This window comes from Amblyomma maculatum, chromosome 4, assembly GCF_055883805.1.
Source record: "Amblyomma maculatum isolate TAMU_Amacu chromosome 4, ASM5588380v1, whole genome shotgun sequence".
Taxonomy (NCBI): domain Eukaryota; kingdom Metazoa; phylum Arthropoda; class Arachnida; order Ixodida; family Ixodidae; genus Amblyomma; species Amblyomma maculatum.
The window spans coordinates 31,696,385-31,707,794 of record NC_139347.1 but is presented as its reverse complement, the minus strand read 5'-3'; the positions used below and the strand labels follow the sequence as shown (position 1 = coordinate 31,707,794).

General features: G+C 46.0%; 1 protein-coding gene across 1 annotated transcript; it reads right to left on the bottom strand.

Annotated features, from left to right (window-relative positions):
- Positions 1 to 3,747: 3,747 nt before the first annotated feature.
- Positions 3,748 to 11,076, bottom strand: LOC146190602 (neprilysin-like). Its single transcript, XM_084600201.1, has 3 exons — positions 10,848 to 11,076; positions 8,010 to 8,311; positions 3,748 to 5,670 (listed from the first exon to the last, which is right to left on the bottom strand). Exons 1-3 carry the CDS (start codon positions 11,074 to 11,076, stop codon positions 3,748 to 3,750), a joined length of 2,454 nt encoding a protein of 817 aa, XP_084456327.1.
- Positions 11,077 to 11,410: the final 334 nt, after the last annotated feature.

Genomic DNA, 11,410 nt, shown 5'->3' with positions numbered 1-11,410 from the left:
TCATTGGAGGGTCAAATTCTAAAGTTAAAGCTCAGCTACTTTGGTCATCTGATGAGAAGAGAGGAGTCGCTGGAGAAAGATTTGATGTTGGGAAATGTTGAGGGTCGCCGGAGAAGGGATAGGCAGCGAACGCGATGGTTAAATGGCATCCTCGAGGCACTGCAGATGAAGTTATGTGATGTTAGGAAGATAGTGAGAGACCGGAAAGCGTGGCGTGACATGGTTCATAGGGTCGCTAAGAGTCGGACACGACTGAACGACTGAACTGAACTGAACTGAATATTAAAATCCCCAGTGACAAGGACCCGTTTACCAAGGTGTGAACAGTAATCAAACATGCGGACAGTGAAATCTAGCAGCTTAGATATACCTCCTGTGTGTGGCCTGTAAATAACGACAAATATTGTGCTAGCACATTCAATCATCAGGGATTCGTAGTCATCAAGCGTAACACTGGCCTCACGGATGACATCAACAGAAAAGTTGAATTTGACATGAAAAGCTACACCTCCCCCTTTTTTTATTTTTCTGGGGAAGTGAAAGAAAACAAAATTCGTGGTCTAACTCATTTAGGAGCAGGCAGACGGATTCATGCTTACTTTTGTAAACTTTGAGCATTCAAATGAAACATAGAAAGCCGGTTGTCACGACGAAATGTTCTGCTTTCTTTAATGTATTGCTTGTCGTAGTACTTGCATTTATTTATTTATTTTTATTTATTACATACTGTTGGCCTCACTTTGAGGCCGTAACAGGATCGGGTTTACATGCATATGAAAGAGTGCGGAAAAATAAAAAAGACACACAGCAGAGAAGCAACCTTTTCACACTTATACAAATGAAAAAAAATAAATCGCACATGGTGACAATGTGTTTACAATTATTCAAAATAGCTTTTCAGCTTTTCAAAAATAAACTTTCAACTGCAAATTCAACTTCAACTGCAACAGAAAAGTTTCAAGGCACACTTGGTTTATAATTTCGGGGGGCAACGTATTCCACTCATGAATCGCATTTGAAAAAAATGAAAATCTGAATGCATCACTATGGTATCTGTATTCAGATAGATACTTTGCATGACACGTGCATTTGGCTCAACTAGATATCTGGTCTTATCAAGTTTATTATTATTGTTTAAAATGAGGGAAAGAAACTTGAGCCTCAACAATCTGTCTCGTGTGTGGATACTGGATCGTTATATAAGGACGAATAAACCAAGAAACTGGCACAAATTACTGCCTCTACCTAATTTTATCGAGGTCTTCCATTGTGACGATTTTCATAACCAGAGAGCGAGCGACATGGCGTGTGAACAGTTTACAATTCTTGTGCCACGCAAACTGATATTTTTGATCAGCTCGTGTTTTCGTGTGCCAGAAAAGCTTTTTGTTTTGAGCTGTGAGATTTTCATTGAAATAAATGTTTTTCTTTGATTCTTTAAGTGCAGCGGTTTTTGTTTTGTTCTTTTTTTTTTTTTTCGAGCCATGCATGTCTTATTCTACGGGAAGTAAAGCGGACAAGAACGGGTGAAAACTTTACATTCTTGTCGTTTCCGATTTCGACGTCTGTTTCATAGCTCGTGTCTTCAGCGGAAGGCTGTGAGCGCATTCAATGTCTTCTCCAGATAGATGCAGAAGATGCAGATCGTCTGCGATTCGATTAAGCTTTTCTAACAGGTTTCAGTTTCATGTAAGGGAAGTCCATGCACTTCTAGATTGAGCCGTCTGCTGTACTGATCGAGGTCATTTACCTACTACCGAAGCTCGTGACTTTCGTGATCATTTACTTCGATCTCCAGCTTTTCCACACATTCACGTAGGCTTGCAATGTCTGCTTTTTGCTGCTTCATTTGAATTACGGCCTCGTCATATTTTGAAGACATTTCGTGCATTGACTGTTCGACATTTATCCCTGTTTCCTTTATTTCTTCTAAGGCGTCTATTTTTACTTTCATTTCAATTAGAATGGCAAGTTTGCGGTGAGTCCCTAAATTTTCAGATGAAAGGTTCGGCTCAGCTACCTCGTCATCAGTTGCTGCACTCTGACAACTTCGGGCCTTGGCTGTTTTACGAATGGCACATTTTCAGGAATTTAGAGCAGCCTCGGATTTTTTTCGGTGCGCAGTCAAAGATACTCCCGAGCAGGCACCCACGTGATAACTGAATTGACATTCCGAACAAGATCGGTACATTTCGTCGACGCCAAACAAGTTGCTGTATACGAGACATTCAGACATGTTTATAGAAACAGGCTCGCTCAGCAGCAGCGAGAGCCACCTACCCTCTGAGTACAAAGTCAACGGGACCAACCTGTAACATATTGCCGCGAAACCTTCAAAACTGTATTTGTTGTTTTTTTCAACAGCCGCCGGCATACAGGCTTATCACTCTGATTCTGGATCGCGTATCAGTTCCGTAATCTTTGTTTGTTAATGCTCAATGTCGCGAGTCACACCTTTATCGGTTTCGTTGTAGCGCAAGATGCACCGAGATCTATCTCGAAGATTCCGGCCACTCGTGTGTGTGTGTCTTTCCACAATGTTCCAGCCCGTGCTGGTAGCTGTTTGCGACGTTATCTAGATTGTTCTGTGCAGCCTTTAAACTGAGCGTTGACGAGTGTGACGGGCGTTCTTTGTTCGACGATCGACAAGCACGTTTGTTTCTATCGCCGCCGCCGAGTTGCTTAGTTCTTTTGCGGGCGCAAGTCAGCCCAAATGAAGAGTTTCTTTAGTGCAATCATCGACCCTTCAATTGTGTCGTCGACCTCGCCACGACTAAGTGACAATATCACAGGTTGACTTAAGTGAGCGCCAGAATCATTCGGCACCGCTGCTGCTGAGTGTATGTGAATGCTGCTGTCGATGTGGGCCCTTTTTGTAGCTGTCCTGATGTGACGTAGCTATGAAGTTGATGAATTAAAATGGAATGATGAATTACGGACTGTATGCATCCATGCAATAACGCGTAGCATTACGTTGTTACTGAACCGCTAATTAGAAAAGACATTTAGCTATTAATTATTCGCCCCCGGAAGTATAGTTTCGTCTACAGTGAGAAGTTAGAGAACCCCCGGAATCCAGAGCAATGTACGTGGACTACGAAGCGTTTTCTGTTTCTAATTACATCTACTAAATTCAACCCATTTAAGAGCGCCGGAAATTACCGCACAATTACCAATAATACACCTAACAAGATACTGGTCAGAAATATAAATCGGAATTAGAGCCCATTTCTTACATTCCGCAATCAGAAGCAACGTAAGTAAAATAATTGAAGTCTAGCGTTGCTGGTACACTGCTAATAACCTTCACCTTTAAAGTAAAACATTTAATTAGATGTGATAGGATATATTATGACACCAACGAAAAAAACGCAATTATTCGAGAGAGTTTCCATACGCCATCATGAATCATCATTTATTCGTTTGCAGCGCAATAGAAGCACGTTGTCGGATAACATTCATCTTTGCGGATTCTCGTTAGGTCAAAAATCTCATACATTCCCAGTGACATCCAAAAACTATTTGACGAGTTAGATGCATGTTATTCAATCTGTAAACATTGGGCCCCACGTTCTCAAAATTTACACATATCAGTGCGCAAAGTGTACAGTTTAACGACGAAGCCTAGTTAGTAAAATCTCTGTAGCTCTCTAAAAACAGCCCCGCTGTTCAAGGCCTTTAACATCCACACAAATGATGACTACATCAGGATAACGAAAAACCATCTAGCTACAAATAAAACAAGAGTCAGAACAGCTTGCAGTGCTTAATTGGATTCATCGGGTCCCCTGGAGCGCAGTGAAAAGCCTCGGAGAACTCTGGCAAGTACTGAAGAGCGATGCCGCACACTGTCTCGCCATCCGTACTTTCACTGCTGCCAAGACAGTCGGTGTAACACAGCGCAATGAAGAACAGCTGCATTCCAGTGTACTTCTTCAAACCAAATACGCCATGGTCAGAAGTTCTGTATTCGGCATCGTACGAATCCACGAGAGCACCAAAGCCTATTACAAACGCCACATAATATTCGAGCAAATGCAGCTTACCCGATGTCCTTGGTCGCAGGCAGTCGATGAACGACTCAAGATTCGAAGCATTGCTTGTGGTGTATGCGAAATAGAATAAGCGCCCCAGTGCTGTGACGACTTCAGCTCCGAGGCCGCCATAGTTTACAGACAAAGGAAGCTGTGCATCAAATAGCGGGAATGATAGAGCATAAGGCATTAGCTCAATTTGGCGTTTGTCGTAGGAAAGAGTGTAGTAATGTAACTCGTGTATAGACTGTACCATAAGTTCGAATTCTTCAACCTTTCTAACGTGCACAGACTGTTGCCAGTTCCGCACGAACGAATCGTTGAAGTCGAGTAGCTGGTGCTGGTACATATTCGGCAGTTCGTCCCCTGCTCTGTGCTCGAAGTTGCGGAAGAGCATTTCCAAAAAACTCCTGTTGCTGATCACGCTGATGTCCTCGTCAAAATACGTCCAGTTGGAAAGACGTCGGTGGAAAGTGGTCTGCAAGGACAGAGTCAAGTTTTTTGCGAGATGAAGAGCGTTGCCTTGGAGGACCTCGGCGTTGTATTGGTCGAAAAATGATAGCCGGGAGAAGTACATTGCTCTGGTGACACAGAACACCCTGTAGTAGACCAGTGTCATGGCGTAGTCATTGTCGTAATAGTTGAAAATAAGGTCCTTATTCGCGAAAAGGGCCGCCACTTGAACAGTGCACCAAGAGATAAACGTGTGGAATGAGTCTGTGCCGTTTTGCCGCCATAAACGCAACACTTCGTCCAGATAACGGGGCGATGTGGTCGTCAGTGAGAGAGTGCCGTTCAGCCTCATGTTAAGTTTCAAAAGCACCGCCATCCAGTTGGGTTCAGTGAGGCCAAGCTCGGTGGTGTTCCGAAAACTCTCAGCGCTATGCTCGCCAGGTGTAGCGTGACGAGCCTCAGAGAGATATTTTAGCGCTGGTTCGCCCAATGCGTTAATATCCTGGTAAGATACGGTATCCTCGCCTTCGCGTCGGAACCGTTCTTTCAGGAACTCAAAGTAAGCTTCATTCGCTTGCTTCTTGGTCACGAAGTAGAGAAACTTGCCAGGAGTTAGCTTTATCGCACTGACGGATGTTTCCACGTCGAAATCCAGCAGCACATCCCAGCCAAACTTCAGAGAGCTGAAAACGAGCGTATGCAACGCGTCTGCGCCCTTGGAAGGCTTCGGCCACACGATGCCCGCCTCGGACAATGCCTCTTTGACGGCGGGCAGTTCGTCTCTCTCTCCGTCGAGCAAGACGACACAGCTGCGGTACATGATGGCGGCCCGCTGTTCCTGGTTCTGTCCCGATTCAGGCACGGCTATGCCATTCAGCACAGTGCTCACTTTGTCGAGAACAGAAATAAACTGGTCTTCCCAAACGTTACGCTCATTTTTATGCCGCCAGCCGTCGCAAACAAAGTGCGTGAAGCTCTGGCACGGGTTCACCGATTCGTTGATGGACGCGAGGAGCCGTTCGGAGTAGGCGAGGCAGGCGTGCGTCTTGCAGGCGTTGGACAAGAACTCTGACTCTTTCATTACCAGTGAGGCGATTACCAAGGCTACAAGCGTCACGAAGGAAGCAGCCCCAACTACGAACAGAGTGAGGGTGAGCGGCGACGAGGTCAGCTTCTGGCGATCCTGCAAAGGGAGATTAAGATCGTAAGAAAAACGCCGCGGAACTAGAAAACCTCGAATAATTAACACGCACAGATGTTAACTGAATAGCACCGAAACTTTATGCACAGCTAAGCTTTTATATTCATGGACGCGTATAAGATCTACGTAAAATGCAAAAACAGCCGCTTTTCTTATAAAGTCATTATTGATGCAAGGTTACGTCTTCAGGGCATATATCTGCCCAGCAAAGAAATAAAAAAGGACTTCCGTTCCTTTCTTTCTCCAATCTCAGCAGATGCTTTTTATACAAAGTGGACTGAACAGCTGACAATAAAGCCTCAGCTGTTGACAATAAAGCGAATGACACGTCCGCACGTACGTCTTCTGCAGATAGCGGATTTGGTCATTCCTATGGCCTTCGGCAATATTCATATTCACTGTCTGTCAGAACAAGCCAAACAAGCTAAAGGAACCTCACTATTTGAGGTTTGATTTTTTTTTTTCGCACAAGTGAAAGTGAATAATAATCGTCCTTCTGTGCCTGTGGGCGTCACAAAAGAGTTTGAGTGGAATAAGGGCAAATTACTCTTTTTCCGTCGTGCAGCTTAAAAGCAGGTACCAAAGGTGTGCTGATTCATTTGCCTTTGTGCTGTGTTCCTACCAGGAGTTGATCGATGTTCGAGTATTTTCCGGGTAAGCTGCCCTGCTGATTAAACCAGGAAGCGTTCCTTTCGTCTGACACACTTTTTTTCGTGCAAGTATACAGTTCACTTAGTATAAGTTATTATAATTTAGCAAAGTATTTATTTACCATATTCTAAATTCGATCCCAAAAAGTAATTTCACAAAGATAAGGCCAAACTTCATGTCGCGTTAATAAAGCAGCAAAGCTGAGCTAGACTAAGGCACTGGAAAGGCCCGTGACGTCACAGAGAAGAGTGGCATGCTGGCACTTTTTCTACTCTTATGATCGTTTCTTTCCCCTTTGCTTCGAAAGGCCCGTGACGACAGAGAGAAGAGTGGCATGCTGGCACTTATTCCACTCTTATGATCGTTTCTTTCCCCTTTGCTTCGGAAGGCCCGTGACGACACAGAGAAGAGTGGCATGCAGGCATTTTTTCCGCTCTTATGATCGTTTCTTTCCCCTTTGCTTCGAAAGGCCCGTGACGACACAGAGAAGAGTGGCATGCAGGCATTTTTTCCGCTCTTATGATCGTTTCTTTCCCCTTTGCTTCGAAAGGCCCGTGACGTCACAGAGAAGAGTGGCATGCTGGCACTTTTTCCACTCTTATGATCGTTTCTTTCCCCTTTGCTTCGAAAGGCCCGTGACGACACAGAGAAGAGTGGCATGCTGGCACTTATTCCACTCTTATGATCGTTTCTTTCCCCTTTGCTTCGGAAGGCCCGTGACGTCACAGAGAAGATTGGCATGCTGGCACTTATTCCACTCTTATGATCGTTTCTTTCCCCTTTGCTTCGGAAGGCCCGTGACGACACAGAGAAGAGTGGCATGCTGGCACTTATTCCACTCTTATGATCGTTTCTTTCCCCTTTGCTTCGAAAGGCCCGTGACGACACAGAGAAGAGTGGCATGCTGGCACTTATTCCACTCTTATGATCGTTTCTTTCCCCTTTGCTTCGGAAGGCCCGTGACGACACAGAGAAGAGTGGCATGCTGGCACTTATTCCACTCTTATGATCGTTTCTTTCCCCTTTGCTTCGGAAGGCCCGTGACGACACAGAGAAGAGTGGCATGCTGGCACTTATTCCACTCTTATGATCGTTTCTTTCCCCTTTGCTTCGAAAGGCCCGTGACGACACAGAGAAGAGTGGCATGCAGGCATTTTTTCCGCTCTTATGATCGTTTCTTTCCCCTTTGCTTCGAAAGGCCCGTGACGTCACAGAGAAGAGTGGCATGCTGGCCCTTTTTCCACTCTTATGATCGTTTCTTTCCCCTTTGCTTCGAAAGGCCCGTGACGACACAGAGAAGAGTGGCATGCTGGTACTTTTTCCACTCTTATGATCGTTTCTTTCCCCTTTGCTTCGAAAGGCCCGTGACGACACAGAGAAGAGTGGCATGCTGGCACTTTTTCCACTCTTATGATCGTTTCTTTCCCCTTTGCTTCTTTGAGCTTTGCTGCTTTTAGCTTCGAAGAACGCACCTTGTTCTGCAAGCCGCAATGACACAGCACAGTGCTAGTTCCTCCTTTCAATATCTATAACATTGCTTCATCAATGTGGTCCTATGTAAATGGCTCAAAGCAAGCACCGACCGCGGATTTGACTTTCTTTATAGGTGTCCAGTCCGACGCAACTTCTTGTTTGCAACATTAACCTAAATATGGTACAGTGGAACTTACAGGAGGTGACTTAGTGCTGTCAAAACCGGAGGCTGGATTGCTGCGGAAGCTGGCTACCTGTCCAAAGCCCGGCTGTTCGGGATACCTCGAATTGCCCGGATTCGTGAGCGGCGAAGCTGGGCTGATTAGTCCTGAGTCGACACCGCCAGACAATGGCGACGACGGGGACGTTGCTCCCTGGCCATGATCTGCCGGCGACGCCGCGTCTGAGAAGCTAACAGGATCGGCGGTATTGGGGCCGACGTCTTTCGCAGGAACTACCGCGCGATCGTCCACTGGTCGGGCGTGGTTGGCTCTGACACCTGCCAATTGAGACAGGGAGGAAGTCATTTAATCAGAGAAATGGTGTAGAGGTAGTCCGGCGATAACATGACCCTGGCCTGCTACTTCGGACTGGGGAATTGGAATAAGTAAAATGGGATATGGAGGGCGTGCAGTGTTCGATGATGCCAAGATACAATTATTAGCTTGCAGTGATTCTTGTAATGCAGGAAACATTTGGCACTCACAGGCTGGCACTATATACGAAGAGTCGACGTACCGCTTATACAACGTATGTCTTACACACGTGCGCACATGCACGCACAACACACAAACAGACATACGCTCACAAACCCACACACTGCCGTTGTCATTGCACACACAACATGCACAGTTGCTAGGAGATCTGCAAATTCTCATTTCGGGGCACAGACCTTGCTTGTGCGACCATTAGAGCCCAGGCAACTGTCAAGAACGGGAATCTCTTGCTGCTTCGACTAAGGACTTAAAAACAGATTTCATCGCACACCAGCCATCTGTGAATTTCACCCTGACGCCGTCGAAAGTTTTATCAGTGACCCTACAGCCGTCTCAAATTAGCTTCAGGGCTCTCCTCGCAACAGTATAGTGAGTTTATCTGCTCTTAACGCACAATGTGTCCGCTACACGGCAATTGGGGAGTGCAAACCATTTTCCTTATTCAATATTTTGCAGCATGTTATAATTAAATCTGAAACTTGTGCGCGTGAACAGGTGTGGCGCAGAGAGGGTATTGAAGTCCACAAGAGCTTCTCCATGCTTGACCATCACACGTCAGCATCTCCGACGGATCCCCGTTAAAACAAATGTCACAGCCGCATCCACATGCTTACAAAAGCTAAGCAGAGGAGGAAATTTTGGGTGTCATTCAAGCTGGGCCTTTAAGGGCATGACTCGATAGAGTTAAGCATCGGTTAAGTCGGTATCCAGGAGCACTGGAAGGTTGAGTCTGCTAGCTTACAACTTAAAACCTAAAATGAGAAACCCGAATTGACAGCTCCTCCTAACTTTCTGATATCGTACATGGTCTCGTTAGGCCGCACAAACTTTCGAACAATCAGTGCACGCTCATGTCAGCTGCCAGTTATCACCTGCAGGGCCATTCCCGCGATATTTCGCTCATAAAGAAAACGCTGAATTGTCTGGGCGACGGCGAGGCCTGTAAGGCTATCGAGGTTAATGCTTGCAGATTTAAGCGCCGAATACATAGAGTGTTTCTGCCGCCTCAAGCCGGGGTTTTCGCCCGAAGGCGCGCACTCGACGCCAGGTGTCGAAAAAAAAAAATGCGCGCCGCCCCCGATCTGACCTATCCAGATATATGACTGCAACATGACCGCCATGGGCGACGAGTTGAGCGGCAGTCTGGTCACAGAAATGTGATTATCGCGAAAATAAACGCTTTATCAAACACGGAATGTCGCTTTTTGGTGAGTATACAGCCTGCTCTCGAATTGTAATGTATGTGTTTTCACCCTGAAGCGAAATGTGTAAGAAAAAAAAAAACCATGCCGCTGGTATCCGAGCGGGCACTCCTAGGTATCTACGTCCGTTTGAGCACGCCAGATTTTAACATAAGGGACAGCGCCGCTTCTCTCGTGTACCTCGCTCTGCGGTTATTTCCGCTCGCTGATGCATCCGCGGCGGCGCTTGCGCCGCTTCATCGTTCCATGTATCTCATAGAGTTTCTCACTCTTACCTAGAGTATAGTGCCTAAAAATATTCTAGGCACTATAGCTGTGCTGTCGTCTATGGGAGTTTACATGGAGTTTCCAGACGGCCAGTTGAGCCACCATGGGCGCTCAAAGCATCATGGGCCGGAGAGCTACCGAGTGCAGAACTATAACTTTTGGCCAAAACTAATGCAAAGATAAACGTTGTTCTACCGTAAATAATGTCCTAACATTGAATATTGGGACTATAAATTGCAAAAATAGAGAGAAACAGCATATCAGTGTGATATTTATCCAATATAAGCGATGGCTCTTTCTCCTATTGGCTTAGTTTTGAGCAGCACAAATACCAATATTTCGCACTTAATAGGCAAAATTTGAAATAAGAATACGTTACAAAAATATTTATGGTTGTGCAATTACTTAAGGAAGTTTTTAGTGGCCATTTCGGGAAACAAAAACCATTTATTGGCGACGTCTGCTTTCGCGCCTTCGCTACTATGGCTTTCACGGCCTATGTACGCACCTTCAGATGATGATGATGACGAAAAAGAAACATTGCAGTAACGCCACTCCACGTACCCGAGAAAAACCGACTGTCCCGCAACAAGTAGCACACCGGACCATGATTCTAAGCGCGCCCATGGTGGCTGAAGAGCAGCGCCCTCAGCTTTCCCTACCCTATGATGTATCTCGAGCTGGGCGTCGCGTCGGCGCGGCAATTTTCGACGCGCGAAAATCGTGTAAAAAAAACGCCGCATGTATTCCGGATTTTATGACACGTATCGCAGCGGGAAAGAGTGGAACGTGTGAGAAAGCGCAACAAAAACTGCACTTAAATTGTCTGAAAGATGGATAAAAAGCATACCATGCAGACGTCTTTGCTGGAATATCGATGGCGCATGCCTGGTTGCAGTGCCGCTGCTGGGAGAGCTCACCGAGTGGAGGCTGCCCGGCAAACGCGAACCACCTTGGTCTCGACTGTCTTGAGCGCGCCTTGGACGGAGACGCTTTGGCGAGGCGGCTGCATCAGCCCGCGCCTTCTTGCGACGGCCCGGCTTATCGGACGGGGAATGGGCGCCACGGATTGGCTCCATGAGTGATACCTACGGCGTTTTTGTGAAGAGCAGCTCGGTGAAGAGCTGTCGAAAGGCAATCAGATTTCTTCTTCTCTCGTGCCCTGCGCGAGCCATGAACGAGCTCGCAGATGAGGCGATGGTGACAGAAGTGGGATATGCTATCCAAAGAGGTACTACCAATTAAAGAACAACTAGCGTCCGACGGCAGCATCGTGTTCATCAGGTGCTGTTTCCAATAATAATATGTACGTAGTGAATGTATATAGATAATTGTTTCAATGTAATAAATTACATTTTGAAAAAAAAAAAAAAAAAAAAAGATGATGACGGCAGCTTACGTGGTTTTGATAAT